Genomic DNA, 20,285 nt, shown 5'->3' with positions numbered 1-20,285 from the left:
AAACCAACGTATAAAATATCCAATCTTTCCAGTCAAAAGCACTCCGTCGAATCGTTAATACTTCTTACTTTGTATCGAACTCTTCCTTGCACCGAGATCTCCTTGATCCTCATGTTTCTGAAGCTGCAAGATCCCGTTACATTAAATTTCATACTTCAATTACCTCACATATTAATCCTCTAGTTTCCCAACTTACTGCAAAATTGCCTGGAAATACTCCAAAATGGTTGAAGCGCAGGTTGCAACGCGATATAATTTTTTTTTTAAAAAAAGTACCAGTGCACAATGGTGAACTGTTTCTTCTTTGGGAGTTTCACCAATGGATGAATTCTCCTCTCATGCTATTCATGTATTTATTCTATGCATCAAGTTGTTCCAGCTTCACTTATTGCAGAAATATACTGCAGTTGTGAAAATAAAGTAATAGAAAAATAATAGTTATTAGATAGCATTAAGAGGCTGTATTGAAAAGCGAATTCATTTGTAATTTATAACCAGCTTTTTCGGCTGCCCTCCACGAATGTTATATCTATACCTGTGACCGATATCTCTGGTGACCCCTAGTGAATATTTGAATAAATTTTGAGCTCAATGAACTCTCTTATTTGTTGTTTGATAAGTAATATGGAAGAACTTATTTGTATTTAACTAGCTAAAATTCGTCAATCTTTTACCGAAGATCTGTGAGCTCCAGCTAAGAAATTTCAATGATATGAACCCAGGTTATTCTCTTCCAGTTTTAGGGTGAATCCAGCATAGAAAGTAAGAATTATATTCAATGAACTTATCATAAATCCTATTTAAATTCATTTACCTTTAGCTCCCTTATAATATTCCTTAATCCAGTATACTTCTTTAACAGCCGATATAAATCATTGGTCAACTGGGTATTTTCAGCTTCTATTTGGGCAGTAGACATATCTGAAAATATATAATTAGATCAGTTTTAGTAAATGAGTAACTTTATTGGGATGAAACATTTGTTTAAGTAGGAATTCGGTAAATTTTGACCCAGCGTATTGGGACACTCACTATATAGTGAGGAAAATAACTTTTTAGAAAGCATTGACACGTTCTTTCCCAGTTAATCTGGACTAACAGTAGCTAGTATTTATTAAGGATGTATTTTTTCCTTAATGGTTAATTTCATGACGTCCAAATAAATCAAGTCTTTATAAGTTGACTCCCATAACAGAACATTTAATTGACACAGTCAATGATTCCTTTATTTAGTCAGGTAAACTTAGAGTAAGTTAGAAGTAATTGGAGATGCTACCAAATAATTTAAAAAATTGATCAATATTAAAAAAAAAAAATCCTTAATTGTTAGATACAAAACAAAAAGAAAATAAATTTCAAAATTTAAAGATAGTAAAATGGTGTGTTCGTTAAGAGTAGATAGACGTTTTACAACGAGCCGACAATGACAGAAACCCTAACACCAAACTAGTCTAACTAACTTGTAATTATTCCTGAATACAGCCTCAAACCATTCAACAGCTATTGTTCTTGGTAATTAAAGTGATTTGTACTAATTTCATTAGATTCTGGAAATTATGTTTGTGAAGTTTTAAATTGAAATTAACATTTATAAATGTTTACCGTGTTGTTTAAGATTAAACAAAGAAATTTTTCAAAAAAAGCACTGGTTCTTTTTTGTTATCAGCAATTATTTTTAACAAATTGAATTATTTCATGCGAAGAACCAGAAATAGAAATACACCCAGTTTGTGTCCTGTTAAATTTTCTCCTTATAGAAGTGACTTACAACTCACTGTCTTGGTAATGGACATTTCTGTAACGAGAGTCCTGGTGCAAGCAATGCACTGAAAAGCTCACCAATTATCCAGGCACCTTATCACGCTTTATGTAAAAAAAGTACATTATATATAATTATATTATATATCATTATATTTTGGGAGAAGCCATTTTTTTTTGAGCACGAATGGGTATGTTACCATATTTTATTCTTAGCCGCACCATTAAATTTCATAGGACTTTTGTGGGATTAAAAAAATTATGCGAGTTGAATTTTTTTTGGCCTAATTCGCAGTCAGCACTGCTAAGCCTATTTAAAAAAAAAAAGCCACAACATAACAAAACTTATGTTTTGTGTAGCTTCACTACACAAAAGCACTGACTTGTTGTTTATTTGATTTCTGTATAAGTTGAAAATGAATAATAATAATTCCAATAATAATAATAACATTAATAATAATAATAAAACAATATCAACATCGTTAAATAAACGCGAGGCTGTTAATAATTCGAATAATTAATCGTTTGAACATATATGTATCCTTATTCGATATGAAGCTAACCTGCACTTTCTTGAGCAGGTCATCGATATGGTTTAAAAAATGTGAATCTGATTTTTGAAATTTAACTTATTGATGATAACTGGCAGAAATTTGACGGAAGGGCGGAAGATTAACTTTGCACAGTACTTTGCAACCGAGTTTTAAGTAGGTAAAATTTTAGCGTTGAAAATAACATTGGAGAAAAGCACAAAGAAAACCAATTTTTATTTTGCATTGGAATTCAATAAATAGAATTATTGGAAAGAAAAAGCAATGCCAGTCTCACTGTTTACTACGCACAAGCAATTGCATTGCAAAACATCAATACAGTGGTTTAAACAAAATAATTAAATAACTTTTAAAGGTTGTCTCATTAAATATCTATGTTAGTCACTAGTTCTTTATTGAGATCCCAACATCTACGCCTAAGTAAATCTATATTACATGGATTAATGTGATAAATAAATTCCTTACAGCTTAATCTTTCAAGCAGTTCTTTCCTTTTCTCTGCCTCTTCAGCAATTTTTGCAGCTGTTTTCACCCCTTCCCCAGATTTTTGCGTTTTCTCCATAATTGAACAGGCACGTAAAACGAATGCTGGTACAGTTTCTTGTTTTTCCTGTTTAGGTATATCTACAAGGGTCCAATATTGTGTTTCCAAGCGTATTACTTCCTATAAAAACAAAAAATTAATAGATTATTGTATTTTTTATTTAAACAAAATTATTTTTTTTAGGTAAAAAAGACAATTCGCTTAAATGGCCAATTTCAGCAAGATCATTTAGATTTAATTTTATCTTCATTTAAATGCTTTGCAAACTGAATTGGCCTCGACGAGTGTACCTGGAAGAGAGTAAAAAATGATGTAAGAAAAGGCTAACTGTACCAAATTAATTCTAATAATACCTCTATTTGCCGAAAGACTAAAATACTTCATTATAAATACAAAATTAAGCATTAAATGTACAATAAAACAATTTTACTTACCTTAATCATAGCCTTAAGAAGAGAGTATCTCTGGAAGACATTACGAACACTCTTGCTTTCTGTGTATTTAGTCATAAGACCAACTAACGCTTTTTTAGCCGTATCATAGGAATCTTCCAGTCTCACTCTTACTGCGCGTAATCTTTCATTAGTTTCTATCACCTCTTCTTTCGAAAGGCCACCTAAAACATATTTTATCCAACTGATATCCTTGTAAAATATAATATTAGCCAACTAGCTGCATTTGTTTTTATGGTATTAGTTTGGATTCTTGCTCTTGCATTAATGTAATGATATGTGCGATTTGCTGCAAAATATGTTTTGTATCCATACGTCCAACAAAGTTCTCAGGAAGAAGTTAAACGCATCGTGAAGTCTTTCAAGGTAATGCACACAATCGCATCACGTAGTTGTTTAAGAATAGTTAGTTTATGTGATTATCAACAGAGTGCACAAATATGTATTATTTTGGCCTACTTATCCCCTCTTTTCTTCTATTTAGTTCCCGCCAAGCATTAAATCCTTAACTTCCAGATAATGTGAAAGGTAAATTCTTCCCCATTACGTGCTCTTACTATTCTTCTTCTTTTGTCTTACTGTTAATGAAAAGTTTGCAGTTTTAAGTTATCAATACTCAAGGCTGCTTATTCAATTTTACTAATTTTGTAATCAACCTATCATCTTACGCAAATAATGGTTCTTGGTAAGCTTTATTTCATTATAAATTGAGTGCACTAATGACAGTGAAATGAAGTTGGACGCATTGTGATCAATACTTTATAGGTGCAGTAATATACTTTTTTACTACCAATATTAATAAAAAGATTCTGCATGAAATAACTTTTCCATCCAATTAGACCAGTAAATTAAAAACAAAAAGTTTTGTGAAACGATTGCCGATGACAGAATAACTTTCTACCTCACAGCGTAGAATTTATTTCTTCATTGCCAAAAATAGAATTTAAGTTTTATTATAGTGTACTTAGCGCTGGTGTAACTTAACAAATAAATTTTTTAAAAAGTTTTATTAAGAGAATTTGAATTTAATTCCAACTTAAATAAAAAGTGTAAAATCAGTTTGCTACAACGGACAAAACTTGAGATTATCTTCTAGTTTTGCGGATCCAACCGATTATTCAATCAAGTACAGGTATAACTTTACCCATTTCTCTCGGATTTACATCCAGAGTCTTTCCTATGAATAGCATAACAATTGCTTAATTTTATAGAAAGTAAAGTTCCTTATCGATTTATTTTCATGAAAATGGAATTAGATCAACTTGCTTTCACAGTTATGGTGGCGACGGCTCCCTCTGAATCCCCGCCGAATACAGTGAGTTTATAGTTCCTAGTATAAAGAACAAATTATGGGCAACAAGCTTGACTTCTGTGTCAAGATAAGCACGTAGTGTAAGTTCACAAGTAAATGTTTTTTAACTATCAGAATTCAGTTAAGGCCGAACAAGGTAAAATATAAGAAATATTATATATAATTTGGAATAAAAGAAAATTGTGAGCATAGAAATAGACCAAATTTATTTTGATTTATTTAAAATCTCTGAAGCTAAACGAACATAAAGAATCTTTCCGATCTAGATCTTCATATTCAATTAATAATATGAAATACCAATAGGTATTTATTTGAACAAAATGAAATTTAGAACATACTTGAGGTGCCTTCATCCTTAACATCTTGTACGATCCTCCTTACGCTTTGAGTAAATTTTCCAACAAGATTCGTACTGGCAGCTGTAACAAATAAATAAAAAAAAAATATATATCTTAATACTTTTGCAACTGCTATTGTCATTAGCTTCACAATATAAATAAAAGTAAGAAAAGTGAATTAATGTCAATTTTTTTAAAGATAAGAGTTGCCAATTCAGCAGTGAGTGGATGTCACTCTTTAGTAAAGGATAATTCACTCTATAGCAGGGATCTTCAACCTTTTACACTTTGAGGAGCTCATGGTTTTCTTGAAGGAACCTCATGTTTAGGTAGCAGATAAAATTGTTTATCAAAGCTTTTTTCGTACTCAAATTCGCCAAGTTATACTTGTATCTTCATTTAATCTGAATGCAAACATCTTAATAAGACAATGAATTGTGAGGTAGCGAATCAGGTTTTATTTTTTTTTTTTTACAGAATATATTTTTTGAATAATTAACATTTAGATGATATAATAATTAATGGGACTTGATTGGTGTATTCAAGCTCATTACTTTTACCGAATTGCAATATTCTATTTTAACCTATAAAATATGTATTTATATTTATTTTTTACAATCAACTGCTTTTTTTGTATATCCACTCCATATTAATATTGTAATTTTTACTTAAATATTATATTAATATAATATTTTAATATGGCTGTCCACTACCTACATGAAAAATTCCTTGTATAGATGATTTCCCTTTTACTTTTACGTTTTGGGCGAGCAAATATCACTTGCGGAAACAGCTGACAACGTTCCAAGGAACCGTTGGGTTCCGCGGAACCCAGGTTGAAGACCCCCTGCTCTATAGTACGTGATGTCTAACAAATGTAAACCTTCTAATTCTTTTTATTATTTAAATTTATCCTTAGATAAATATTCAGAGCCAATATAAGTAATGTTGGTTTCAATTGAACACTTCATTGGGTTGATTGTTAATGTTTAAAAAATATCCATACTAATTATTTAGTCATATTGGATTATCTCATTTGGTAACTAATTTCTGTCCCAGCTCAGCAGTATTCCTTGTATTGAATTCAACTTTCCCATAAACGTCTTTTATTGCCTAAAACTGGGAAATATATTAGCGTATCAAATTTGTTTGATTGATTTTTGCCCAGATTTGGTCACTTTTGAGTCCAAAAAGATGGTTTTAGGTAATAATCTTTTAAATGTATTTGTATTTTTATTGTGTATTTAAGTTTTAAAAGCGATATATTGCAGGGAGCTCGGACTCTGATATCATGATTTTTTTATATTTACAAAAAAAGTTATTTATCAAAATCCCTAATCCTCAAGCACCATTTTACTGAAGATATTTTTTTAGGTTATTGAAAACAGTTCTTTACTGTTTCCTCCAATTTAGTAAGAAATGATATACATGTATCTAAAGGAACAAAAGAATGAAGAAAGAACCCCCAAGAAAGAATGTTGCAATGTCACATCTTTTATTAACTAGCATGGTAAGACAGATTTCTTGGCCAGTTTATTCACAAAATCATTAGAGAAACGTGTCTATCATGAAAGGAAACCTTGATGACTAGAATGAGGTATTCACTTCATTAAGAATAAGACAACTACAGAACCTTCTTTAGTATTTAAGTATTCAATAGGAGAGGTTGGAACTCTTGATAATTTGTTGAGTGCCACTTCAGTTTTTTAGCTCTAATGAACCTACAAACCACTCTTAAAACGACAAAAAAGAAAAAAAATTGCTTTTATTGAATAAATAAAAGTCATTTTCAACTGAGAAATGATTCTAGAAGTTGCAAGAATTATTTGTACTCTTTCTTTTCACTTACAATGCTCATTTTTTTTCTTTTGTAAGAAGGAGTTTCTCTATTGCGCGTGGTAATCTGGGTGTAAATAAATTTTGCAGATTTAACAATATGTAATTGTCCAGTAGAGCGCTCCACGATCCCGACCATGAACGCGAGTGCAGGTTAGAAGACTGTGAAGGTTCTTCGAAACTTAGAGAGTGACGCTTAATGACTTGATTGTTTACCTTGTGTAATTTTTATTTAGTTGGTTGAAACAACTTGTAATTTAATTATTCTTTACAGGTTTGGGTAAATGTAAAGAATAGCGCCCGGAGGTGTGGCCTAATTCGAAGTGATTCTAATTCGCTGTTACCATATAACCCGCCAAATTCAAATGTAAATATAAAAATATTTCTTTATTTTATATTTACATTTAAATTTGGCGGGTTATATGGTAACAGCGAATTAGAATCACTTCGAATTATTAATTCAAGATTATTAAACATTTTTCGTGGGGGGCTGTGCCCCCCACACCCCCTTTTTGTGGGGGCTTTGCCCCCACTCCCCCTGATCTATTTTTTTATTTTTATAAAAACACCCCCTCACTGCCCCACTAATCCACACGCAACTCTAATTTGTAATTCAGACACATGAAAAACAAAAGAAAAGAAGCCTACCTTATTCAATGCAATCCCTATCCTTCTGTTTCTACACTTTATTCACTCCCTTAAATAATGCTCTCATTTGATCGCCCATGGAAGAATGACTCCTTTTCATACTTATCTCACTTCCACACTTCGGACCTACATATCTATTACTAATTAAACCAACACTTATTCAAAATGATAAAACTTTCATCCCTTTATCCTCCCTCAGACTACATTCATGCTTTAAATTAAAGAAAAACTGTAAATTCAAAACGCTCATCTTTTATGAAGTTTCAAAAAAAAGGAACCTAAAGTTACACACTGGCACTAGCGGGAACTGATAATACGTTGAAAAAGAAGCAGTTACTATGCAGTAAGTGTACTGCGCATGCGCGCTCAACATAAATAGCTAAGAAATTCAAAAAAATTATATACAGCACATTAGCGGGAAGTTGAGAAATTTAAAAAGAATATATTGAACATTGGCGGGAAGTAGTTTAAAAAGTCAACGGTAACTGTGCTGTACTGCGCATGCACCAAAAATAAACAGGCCACACCTCCGGGCGCTATTCTTTACATTAGCCCAGGTTTGTTTTATTTATATTATATTTTGCAGGATTTATTTGTAACACTATTATAATAATTTGTATTATTCTTTACAGAATAAATAAATCTGTGTTTACCGACTTTACAAATATCGTTAGCTTAAATTGGTGCACCGTTTGTCTATTATGATGAGTTAAAATTATTCAAAAAAACGCTACGGATATAGATTCAACGAAATAAAGGCTTAAAGTGGAAACTGTTTTTTCTATAACTGAACGGACATTAAAAATGGCAGTGGTAAACTATTTAGCAATAAACCGAGAAGCTCTGGCAATTATTGTGTGGGTAACCAAGTTCCATCAGTACATTTATGTATAGTAGACGATTTACACTCAGCGTAGGTAAACCACAAGCCACATGTTCAGAGCCAAGACAAATTAATTTTCAAAGATGGCAGTAAATAGGTAACCAGATTTGCTTTCATGATTAACTGCTTTTTGCTGCAGGGGCTTGAAAAAATTGGGAAAGAGCAAAGATTTGATGATAAAATGGCCCGTGAATCGAATGAAATCGAGGTAACAACTCGAAGATGTTGGACTTTTTTGCCTCTCCAATTAATCTTCTGATCTACCCCTACATCTTTCCAAAAGACTTAAACCAGCTTAGTTCTTCAATTCTTTCCTACCCAACTCTCAGATAATGTTTTTTTTTTGCCACTACAAAGGGCAACATTGTTTATTTTTAAATCTCAGTTTATAGATTCCTGCGATAGAGCTAACTTTATCTTTACTATATCAACTAGGGAAGGGATTAGCTATGCGGTTAGCGTATTGGATTCCCACGGGGAGGACCCGGGTTCGAATCTAGCTGCTGCCCCGTAGATTTTCTCTTCCTTCAGTGTCTGGTGATGGACAGTGTTGTCTGTAACGAGAGAACACTGTCCGGAGGCTGGCAGTGCACTGAAAAAAGTCTGAGATGTTGACGCGCCTTAAATAATTAAAAAAAATCAACTATTTGTTTTCAAGCGAAACATTCAATTCGACTTACTCTGTCAGACCTCCGTAGGGGTAATAAAATGATGAAGGCCGTAAATGAAGCGAGAAAAACAATTTTAGGACCATATTTGAAATCTAGTAAGTGGATTAGCCACTTCTTCAGGGTACACTTGGCGTCCCTGCGGGTATCTTAGCCTAACAACATGAACATAAGCAGCATACACTGAAACACCCCCAATACATTTGCACAGCACACATAGGGTCTTACAGTGGTGGTGCACTGCTAATCCTTGATTCTATCCCTCCTTTGATCCTGTCTATCCTTCTTCCGACCCCATGGACCCCTTCTCAGGCTGAGATGGGGACTAGTGTCGAGGCTAAATGCGTTCAGGGTAGTAAAATATATGTGCGGTAACGGTCACCTTAAGGGCACCGAGCGAAACCCAATTGTATCCTTCCTATGGCAGTGGGGGACTGTCACAGGTGACCGTTGATCCCCACCTCATGTGGGACTAAATGAACAAAAAAAAAACTAGAAAATAAAATATTCAAATTTTCCAGCTAGTGGCGTTCCTCAGGTTTTTGAGGAAGGTAAAAGTAAAAAAGTAAACTAATCGCCTATTTTTTCAGGCGGGGCTTAACGTCCAACTACCAATTAGGTGTCGTAGACGGAGGCGACTAGCAAACATACTTTACTGTAAATTTCTTTTATTAACCATTAAATAAAATCCAAGGCCTAAAGACCGGGAATCGAACCCAGTACCACAATACATATCAGCTTCGCAGGTCTCGCCTCTAACCGCTCGGCTACCGTGGCGCCTATTTTTGAGGAAGGTACACCAGCAGGTTCTGAATTTAAGAGTGGTATTGTGCCAGACCTTAAGATGGATGCGGTGAGAACGGAGAGCGTTCCTGAAGAGAGTGGAAACGCTGAAACCTCCATCCAGAAACGGAGGCTCTTACTAGGGTGTGCCAGAAACGATTTTCCCTAGTGGTTGCGCTATGAAACCTTTAGATCTTTGAGACCAAAGGAGGTAGATACACAAAAAGAACTAGTAGGAAAAGTCCTCAACCTGCTTAGTAGAAGGGAGGTTTCATCAATTAGATCCAAAGGGGAAGGCCATGTTTTTTTTTGGCTGCGGTGCCATGGGGCGTAGGTCCTTTCCCACTTTTTAAAAATCTTGAAATCTAATCTACTCTGTCAGAAGAAGTATCAAAGTACAATTTTTTGGGATCTAAATCTTGAAACTAAATTATTAATGCGCAGTCTTGTTTGGGTCAATACAAAATTACTTCCAGAATTAATAAACTAAATGAGGCCCCATTTAAGTGTGCCTGACGAATTGTGGGAATTTGTTTTTGGTTTAATGTAACTGAGAGAGAGGCAGACAATACAAACTGTTGTGCTGTTTCTCTCCTTAGGTGGTTTGGAGAGAAATAGCCCAGGATTTTAAACTGATCTCTCTCTCCATCTGCAATTTACTCGCGTACAGACGAGCACACATTTCCAACACTCTGAACACACATTCTATCCTTACGCTACACATATTCTAGCCTTAGTTTTACATTTAAAAGTAAACTTTTAGAACTACTTCTTCTTTAAGGTGGCCTGGAAGTCATGCTAATTCTTTTCTATTTTAGACCAACCATTTTTTTCTTTTTTTGGGGAGTAGAGACTTTAAAATTACCTCATAAAAGTTTATGTGATTTTTTTTAAGTTTCACTTTTATTTATTCTTGTTTTTTCGTTATTTATTTGGTACAAAACTAAAGTTGGAATTTTGTAAAGCTAAATTTTTGATACTTAAAACAGCAAATCAGAACTGCTTTTATTCAGACTTGTGTATTTATATTTTTAAATCGAACTAATTAGGGATGATCCAAATGCCTGATTATAATCTCTCTAAAATGTGTTATTTGAAGCAATTAGATTTGATAAACAATACAGGCATGCCATTTAATTGGTATTGCAGCTAGAGAGCTGAAACATTATCTTTCTTGTATCGGTTTTGAAAATGTATGACAATCACAGAACTTGAAACTAGTTGAAGAAAAATATGTCTATTTTAACGAGTTTTAGAAATAATCCAGTAAGTCGTGATGTTGAAGTCATTGTATATCACGGTTCGCCTAGAACGATTTTAATTGAAAAGTTCACCAACATTAAAAAAATTTTTCTTTCTCCTTATTATTTGGGTCAAAACTAACCAAAATCCACTGAAAATCAAATCGATTTACTTTGCGGTTTTTTATTTTTCAGGTCAAAATTCGGGGAAAACGGCTTTTTTTTGCATTGTTAAGCCAAATGAATGGAAAAACAATACAGTTTTTTGCAAAACCAATGCATGCATTTTGAAGCGGAGGGAATTTCCGATAGAAAAATTATTTGGGCTCTTTTAATCCAAAAAGTTTCATTAAATGAATATGACTTGGAAAATTTCCCTTTTCCCAGTGTATAAATATTGTATTTTGCAGGAATTTTTCTCATTTTTGAAAGGTCCCATTCCCTTCCACAAAAAAACGATGATTTATTTGTTAAGTAAGCTTTGAAATGCGAGAAACCCTTGTTTTTGCCTTATTTTGCTCAAAAATGTCTTTTTTATTGATTTTAAATGTCGAAATTTCATTTTTAACATTTATAAAATACATCAATCTGTCGGAAATTCCCTCAGCTTCAAAATGCATGCATTGGTTTTGCAAAAAAACTGATTGTTTTTCCATTTATTAGGCTTAACAATGCAAAAAAGCCGTTTTTCCCTTTTTACCTGAAAAATTAAAAAAAAAAATCCGTAACGTAAACCGATTTGGTTTTCAGTGGATTTTGGTTAGTTTTGACCCAAATAATAAGGAGAAAAAAAATTTTTTAATGTTGGTGAACTTTTCAGTTAAAATCGTTCTAGGCGAACCGTGATATAGTAGATATAATCTTAATTATCGCAATCTAAGTAACTATGATCTAGACGAGCCGCATCTATTAAAACGTCGAAGAGAAAATAAAGGATATATACTTGTTTTGTATCGAAAGTTTTAAATTAAGAAATTCTTTATTATCTTAATGTTATTGGTTTATTATTATTGTAACTTCAAAAATCTCCTGTCTCTATTTAACACCTTTATTTGTAATCCTGCTATTTTTTTTAACTTGTTTTTTGCTTTTTTACTTGTTTTTTGCTTTTTTACTTGTTTTTTTGCTTTTTTACTTGTTTTTTGCTTTTTTATTTGTTTTTTACTTGTTTTTTGATTTTTTATTTGTTTTTTGCTTTTTTACTTGTTTTTTGCTTTTTTATTTGTTTTTTACTTGTTTTTTGCTTTTTTACATGTTTTTTGCTTTTTTATTTGTTTTTTGCTTTTTTACTTGTTTTTTGCTTTTTTACTTGTTTTTTGCTTTTTTACTTGTTTTTTGCTTTTTTATTTGTTTTTTGCTTTTTTACTTGTTTTTTGCTTTTTTATTTGTTTTTTGCTTTCTTACTTGTTTTTTGCTTTTTAACTTGTTTTAATTCATGTACATAAGTAACATACTACTATTTTGTTAGACAAAGAAAGTTTTTTAATTCCAATTTATTTTTATTTTTACTTTAATTAATTTTGCAGTAATTGTATCAAATGTATTATTTTTATGTAATTTTCCACACGTAGCCAACTCCCTCTGTAAGCCTAACGGCATAAACAGAGTAAATAAATAAATAAATTAGTGATGATCCGAGCATATTCATCTCCTTCTTTGCAATGCCCAAATACAGCTTGGTAGTTTACGACAAACTAAAAACAATTACCTAATATGAAAATAAAATATTTAAAAATTTCAATCTGAAATCTCACCCTTCTTAAAATACTATTTGCGTTTTTTCTCAACAGCAAAAGGGTGTACTCAAGTACTGTGTTTTTTCCACCATAATCATGCAGTTATTTGAGGATATTAGTCTTCAACCTGATGTCCAATTCGAATCAGTTGCTTTAAATTAATGTCGACAACATATTGTACGTATATTTAAGTAATATATGTTTCCATTACTCAAAACTACCACAATCACCGTTTTCTCTTTGTCCTGATTTGTTGTTTTATATTGTCTCAATAAAATGTAGCTTCAAAATCTAATTGAAAACCAGATCTTGATCTTCAGATCAGTGTCCAAAGGCAATTTGTCAGGGTAATATGTTCTTCTTCCTGAGTAGGATGTAATATAATTGATCTGAAACCACTTACACGAAATAAGGGATGGTTCTTTAATTTTAGAATTCTAATGCTGGAGTTTAAAAAAACGGCTTATTTTTACAGTGACCATTGTTCGCTCACCAATTGTAAAGAAACGTAAGCCTTGGTTAGATTGAGTCGTACAAATGTAAGGAATTGCTTTAGATTTAACCAGACGGCAGTAATTTACAGTTAACTCTGTCCAGTGTTAAGTATTGTGGTAATTTGCAGTAATGGTGTTCACGTCAAAGATTTGCAGTCCTAGCATAGTGAATGAGTGGTACTTAGGCCTAAAGTTGTTTTAGTTTATATCGTACCACTTTCATTAGGCCCATTGTAACGTTCTACTTTTGTTTTACATTGCATTTTTATATTGTATAAAAAAAAAATAAAGTGAATTAAAAAGAGACAGCCATTCATTATTGCCTTGAAACTGTGCGTATACTTTTCTAGCAAGCTTAACGCCCTTCTGTACATATTTCTGAGGAGCTGTTAGCAATAACATAAGATTTTGAAACTTCAGTTTTAATTTTTATTAAATGGCGTCAACATTTGAGGTCATTGGCATTTTTGTCACCGAACAATGGATTCGTAGAGAAAGAAAATCTAAAGGCCGGTCGCGGGCTAATTTTGTTCTTCTCCCATATTATTACTTTCTTTGTATAATTAATTTGTTGATTCACAATTTTTTTTTTTTTAATTTTTTATAAATCTGTGACTGCAACGATTGTTGCAACAAGCAAATGTGATGTTATGTAACGCCTTAAATGTAGATTAAAGAAGGCACCCAGTGGCGACACTCCATTAACGTGAACAGATCGCTATGCTCTCACGATAAGAGTAGATCACGAGGCCATCTTCTCTTCAATCTCCTTAGATTACCTGGTAATTTGGAGGAAAATAGGTGTTCTATGAGAGGGTTAGGATGAGCTGCTGTAAAGGAATGAAATTTGAGAAAACGAGTGTTAGCAAGCTCTGTAATGAAAGAAATTTTGAGGTCATTATGGTGAGGTTAGATACATAGAACGGAGCGTTAAGAAGTTTTCTTAGTAGTTTTGATTGTAAAGTCTGAGTGCGTAAAGAATTGGAACGTTTAGTCGATCCCCATACTTCGATACCGTATGAACAAATAGGTCGCAGTAACAACAGGTATAAGAGTCTTTTGTTTTGTAAGTTGAGTTTAGATCGTTTGTCAAGTAGTCTGGCGAGAAGTTTGTATCGTGGTTAGTTTCTTGTCATTTCAGTCTAGTCTGTGGGATTCCAGGTCAACCGTTTGTCTAGGTGCAGTCCAAGGTAGTGTACATTGTCCACAGTTGGTATAAGGAGTTTGGTTCAAGATGATGGGAGGTAGGATTTTTCGTCTGAGAGTAAATACTATATATTTTGATTTCGTAACGTTAGTTTTGTTTCCCCATTTGATAAGCCAGTCCTGTAAGTGGTTGATGTGCGTTTGAAGAGTTCGTGTAGCGATAAGAGGATCGGAATGAGGAGATAAGATAGCAGTATTGTCAGCAAAGGTGGAGAGGATGGTATTTGGGTGTTGAGGTATATCTGTTGTATATAAGGAGTAAAGAAGAGGACCTAGGACACTGCCCTAAGGAACACCAGCTCTGGCTAGATGGATATCAGAGTCTGCTGCTCCACAGTTGACACTGAAATATGTATCAATCTTGTAGGTAGGATTTGAGTGTAAGGTAGTACGAGGGTCGTTTGAAAAGTCCGTGCAAAAATAAAAACTACTTAATTTTTTGGGGTAAACCTTTTTTATTTTTCAAAATAGTCTCCTTTTAGGCTTATACACTTCGTCCAACGCTGCTCTAGTTTGTTGATCCCTTCCGAATAATAGGATTTGTCCAAGTCTGAAAAATAGCCATTCGTTTCTGCAATCACCTCCTCGTTTGAATAAAATCTTTTTCCCGCCAGCCATTTCTTCATATTGGGGAACAAATAGTAGTCCGAGGAAGCCAAGTCTGGAGAATAGGGGGGATGTGAAACGAGTTGGAACCCTATTTCCATTAATTTTGCGACCACAACTGCTGAGGTGTGAGCTGGTGCGTTGTCGTGATGGAAAAGGACTTTTTTGTGGGCCAATCGTGGGCGTTTTTCTTACAGCTCGGTTTTCAAACGGTCCAATAACGATGAATAATATGCACCTGTAATAGTTTTACCCTTTTCCAGATAGTCGATGAGGATTATTCCTTGCGAATCCCAAAAGACAGTCGCCATAATCTTTCCGGCTGAAGGAACGGTCTTCGCCTTTTTTGGCGCAGATTCCCCCTTGGTAACCCATTGTTTAGATTGTTCTTTGGTCTCAGGAGTGTAGTGATGTATCCATGTTTCATCCACAGTGACGAAACGACGCTTAAAGTCCTGCGGATTCTTCTGGAACAGCTGCAAACCGTCCTTGCAACACTTCACACGATTTCGTTTTTGGTCAAGCGTGAGCAATCGCGGCACCCATCTTGCGGATAGCTTTGTCATGTCCAAATGTTGATGCAAAATATTATGTACCCGTTCATTCGAGATGCCCACAGCACTAGCAATCTCACGCACCTTCACTCTTCTGTCATCCATCACCATATCATGGATTTTATCAATGATTTCTGGAGTAGTAACCTCAACAGGGCGTCCAGAACGTTCAGCGTCACTTGTGCCCATATGGCCACTCCGAAAATTTTGAAACCACTTATAAACTGTTCTAATCGAAGGTGCAGAGTCACCATAATGTTTATCAAGCTTCTCTTTAGTCTCCTGAGGCGTTTTGCCTTTCATAAAGTAGTGTTTAATCAACACACGAAATTCTTTTTCGTCCATTTTTTGAAAATCACTCGACTTCCTCGATTCAAACGAATGCCAAACACAAAGAAATAGACCGATCTGGCTGAAACTTGGTGTGTGTTCTTCCAAGAGATGCTACTAACTAAACATAACCTCGATACGCGCCAGTAGTGCTATCTCTCTGACTTTGCACGGACTTTTCAAACGACCCTCGTAAGTATGAGGAAGAATCTCCCTCAGCTTAAACATTAGTCTCTCGTGCCACACCCTGTCGGTCGCCTGAGCGAAGTTTCACAATTAAAATTAAAAAATTGTATGAATATGAATCAGATGTAATACTCTTTAAAAAATTGACTACTTTATTTACTTTGTTATCAGAAAGACAAATAAATTCTTCAAATTTTATTTAAAAAAAACTACCCATTAAAGGCAGAGGTATAACCTGCATTGTACTTCTATTTTCTAGTTTGCGTGGTTTTTTTTATAAATACTTCAGGGAAGATTAAATCTTGTTAAAAACATTCGTCTGAGATAGAACTAATTGAAATGGTGGTTTTAAAGCTAGAGTGGGTTGTAAGGGGCGAGGGTCTGTTCAAACTGTCGGACAGGAAATTTCCAACTTGATTGCACATGAACGTGAGCAGACTTGCACAAATAGCAAGCGGCAAATACTCGTACTCTCGCTAATCTTTTTATGCCCCAGCAAAATGTCCCTTCTATTTTGGTTTTCAGAACTCACTTTAACAATGGGAATGAGTTGGTGATTTACTTAAACAGCTTATTGACATATAATTGATTTACCTCAAAATATAATATAAATGAATATAAAAATCTTTTATTAATACTAATCTGTTACCTATCAACATTTAAAGTTTCGGAGGTCACCTTGAAAGATCCTGCAAGCCGAATAAGAATTTTAAACCAAATAATATGGTAGTGCATTTATTGATAATTGCAACTTCAAATCTGTAATGCATGATTAGGTTATGCGTCTATTAACTTTCACTTAGTTTTAAAACAATTATTAACTTTGAATTGCAAGACAGTGCTGTTTCCACTTTAGATTTGTTTTTAACTGCTTCATTTATTTTTTTTTTTTTAAATAGTATTTCTAATTTAAATTTAAAGAGCTTATTTTTTTTACTATATCTATAAAATAAACTCCTAACTTTTCAACAGTTAATTTTTTTTCCCTTCCTTTAAGAAAAAATAAGATAAAACAATATTGAATTTAGATTTAGATATGCTGAAATAGAATTAAGGATAACAGGTCGGAATCATGGTCACCATTATCATTCAGATCTCTTTAGTTTGGCTCTTAGTTCGTCAAGTTCGTCTTTTTGCCTACAAGCTCCGAAAGACCGGGCACCCTGATGAGATAGACGTTATTTTGGCATCCGATTCTCGTCAGGATTTCTTATCAGTCCCACATTAGCTTTTGAACAGATTTCATAAGAACTGATGTTCTGAGTCTTTAAGGAAGACTGGCTTATTCTTCTGAACTTACTTTAGAAGAAACTTAAATTATACTTTCGTTTTGTTCAGATTAAATGCAATAAATTTCGATATGAATCATTATTAATACTGATTGAATTTTAACATAATATTTTTAAATTTGTTTGATAAACACCTATTATAGAACCTTCACTTAGATTAAAATATCATTTATTAACAGACAAATTGAAGTCAAAAGTAATGTAAAATTGTTGTTTGTTTTAGAATTCAATTTTGGCATTTGTAGTTTATAGTAAAACGAAATTTGTAATCCGTAATATTCCTCAAGATTATTTCCTACAACCAATTAACATTGAATTGCATCAAATTTTAAACAAAAAAATAATTATTCAATAACTTCATATACAAATTTCAGTTAAATTGAATTAAAGCAGAGGAATGAGCTGTTTTCTCTCTTAACGGATTAAATGTTAATGAGTCTAGCGCAGGATGTTAAGCACACTGTGAACAACAGCCAGTCTAATGCACTGGTGACTATTTATTTAAGGGAATTAATTGAAGCAAAGTTGAAACATAGAGTTGCCTGCAAGCATGCTATTATAATAGCGCTATAATGTTGCAAAATTAATTAAGATCAGCAAATTAATCAGTTCAGTTCATAATAATTAGTTACCTACGGAATTTATTATTGTCTTAAAATATTTACCTTTTTTTCGACAGTATTAGATTATTTATTTCAAATTTACCAGATCACTTTTACTAAGTTCAGTAATAGATGCATTTTCCCGTCCTGTAAACGAATGCATCTTGATTATAAATGCATATAAATAATCAATCTATGGGCGATTCATGAAAATAAGTCAATTATTTATTTGGGGACAATCTTATAAGAGACAATTCTGATGTTTGCAGCGCCAGGAAAGAAAAAGACAACTAGAAATTTGTAGAGTATGCACTGTAACGTTTTGGCACTTCTTGGGCTTTGTTTTCATAAAGAAGCATCATACCAATGAATTGGGGATGAGATAAATCTGCGTAAAAATGGTTCCAAAAAACCTTTCGCAAGACCAGAAGAACATCAGGAAGGAAAGGTGCCTTGACTTTTTAGATTCAATTGAAAATGGCCCCCATTTTCTGGAACGTATCATTACTGGTGACGAGTCTTGGGTGTTTGAGTACGACCCAGAAACCAAGCGCCAGAGCATGGAGTGGCACACTTCAACCTCTCCAAGGTCCAAAAAAGCAAGGATGGCGAAGTCGAAGATCAAATGCATGCTGATTTGTTTTTTCGATATCCACGGAATCGTCCACAAAGAGTTTCTACCTCAAAGTCAAACGGTCAATCAACACTTTTACCGTGAGGTTCTTGAAAAACTTCGAAAAAACGTCATTCGTGTGAGACCAAACATCAAGAACAAGTGGGTGTTGCATCACGATAATGCTCCTTGTCACACAGCAATTTCAATAAACGAGTTTTAGGCCAGTAAAAACATTCCTGTGGCTCCTCAGCCTTTTTATTCGCCTGACTTGAGTCTTTGTGACTTTTTTTCTCTTACCGAAGTTGAAAAATCACCTCAAGGGAACTCATTTTGGGACTGTCGAAAACATTCAAACGGCTGTAACCGACCAGCTGAAGGCTATTCCAGTATCGGAGTTCGAGCACTGCTATGAGGAGTCTCCAGTCTCCAGCGCTGTGTGGCTTCAGAAGGAAGTTATTTTGAAGGTGACAATATAGAATTGTAATTTTGTTTGAATAAAAAAATTTAAAAAAATCAGTCTCATTAGTTAATTTACAGACTTCGTAGTTCACTTTTCGGCTGCAGAAAAATGACAGCTCAATGGCATATTGAATGTAATTCTTATCAGAGATCTTCAAAAGCTTGAAGTCTCTGGATAATCAAAAGTCTCCGAAGGTTAGTGAATGTTAAAATTATTAAAAAACGTTATAAGCTTAAGTTATATAAGTTAGAAGCTTCAAGTTAACACAACTGAATGAAACTATGACCAAACGAAAAACCTTTTTATTCTAATAAATAAAGGCCTGCCGTTATTATATTTTTAACGCTGAGTGTGATAGGTTATTCTTCGAGTTGTAAGTATTTTACAATTGGATATAACTAGCTGTTACTTAGAGCTTTATGCTTATATTGATCTATCAAAATCGATAGGGCCTTTTTTTGAGGAAATCTCTAAATACTGAGAAATCGATTCAGTGAAGTGTTAGCCGATTTGATTTAAATTTGGAAATTTAGTTTCATTATTTGATTTTTCATTTTGATTATTATTGTTAATTAGGTGAAAAGGCAGTACAATAAAAGTAACATTACTCTAGAGGAAATCCTTACCATCTCCTTCGGTAAGCAGATAGAAAGCCGTCTTAAAGTTGTTCCTCTTTTAGTAACCTGTAAGGCACCTTCAACTTTCTTATATTTTTAAACATTAATTTCTCCGAACTAACCTGCAAAGAACTTGCCTTTATTTGACCCTAGTCCTGCTGTACAGATTCAGTAGAGAATGCGTTGTGTCTACGTTTAATGTATCACACTGTTTTTGAAGACATCTTTCTTTGAAGACAAAAATATCTATCTACAAACGTTCTACGACCAGTTGCTATTGTTGACACTAACAATAAGTACATACATCATTTCCTGAACTCCATAGTCACAATTTTGACTCGTAGCGATTGATTGTCCTATTTAAAATAAACTTATAAAGGAATCGCAGATAACCTACACTTGACATTTCGATTAGTTGGAAGACAGACACCAAGAAGACTCTTCAGTCTTGCGTTGAATGTTGCGTATGCATTTTAAATTTTCCCCTGCACAGTTTCTTTCCCCAGAAAAAGTTATTCTGCAACTAAGTATAACAAAAGTCTTAGTGTTTTTTTTTCGACTTTCATTTTGTGGTG

General features: G+C 33.6%; 1 protein-coding gene across 1 annotated transcript in view; it reads right to left on the bottom strand.

Moving 5' to 3' along the window:
* Nucleotides 1–20,285, bottom strand: part of LOC141450988 (uncharacterized) — a 269,247-nt gene that overhangs the window by 17,892 nt on the left and 231,070 nt on the right. The window contains exons 3-6 of the mRNA XM_074121958.1: nt 4,956–5,036; nt 3,288–3,469; nt 2,775–2,973; nt 815–921 (exon numbers count right to left, since the gene is read on the bottom strand). Of these exons, the coding sequence (XP_073978059.1) occupies nt 815–921; nt 2,775–2,973; nt 3,288–3,469; nt 4,956–5,036 (569 nt within the window). The remainder of the gene's footprint in view (nt 1–814; nt 922–2,774; nt 2,974–3,287; nt 3,470–4,955; nt 5,037–20,285) is intronic.

Source organism: Rhodnius prolixus, unplaced genomic scaffold (genome assembly GCF_049639745.1).
Source record: "Rhodnius prolixus isolate KJV_2025 unplaced genomic scaffold, Rpr scaffold_8, whole genome shotgun sequence".
In the NCBI taxonomy this organism is placed as follows: Eukaryota; Metazoa; Arthropoda; class Insecta; order Hemiptera; family Reduviidae; genus Rhodnius; species Rhodnius prolixus.
Note: the sequence above shows the minus strand (reverse complement) of the source record. Positions and strands in the feature narration are given on the sequence as shown.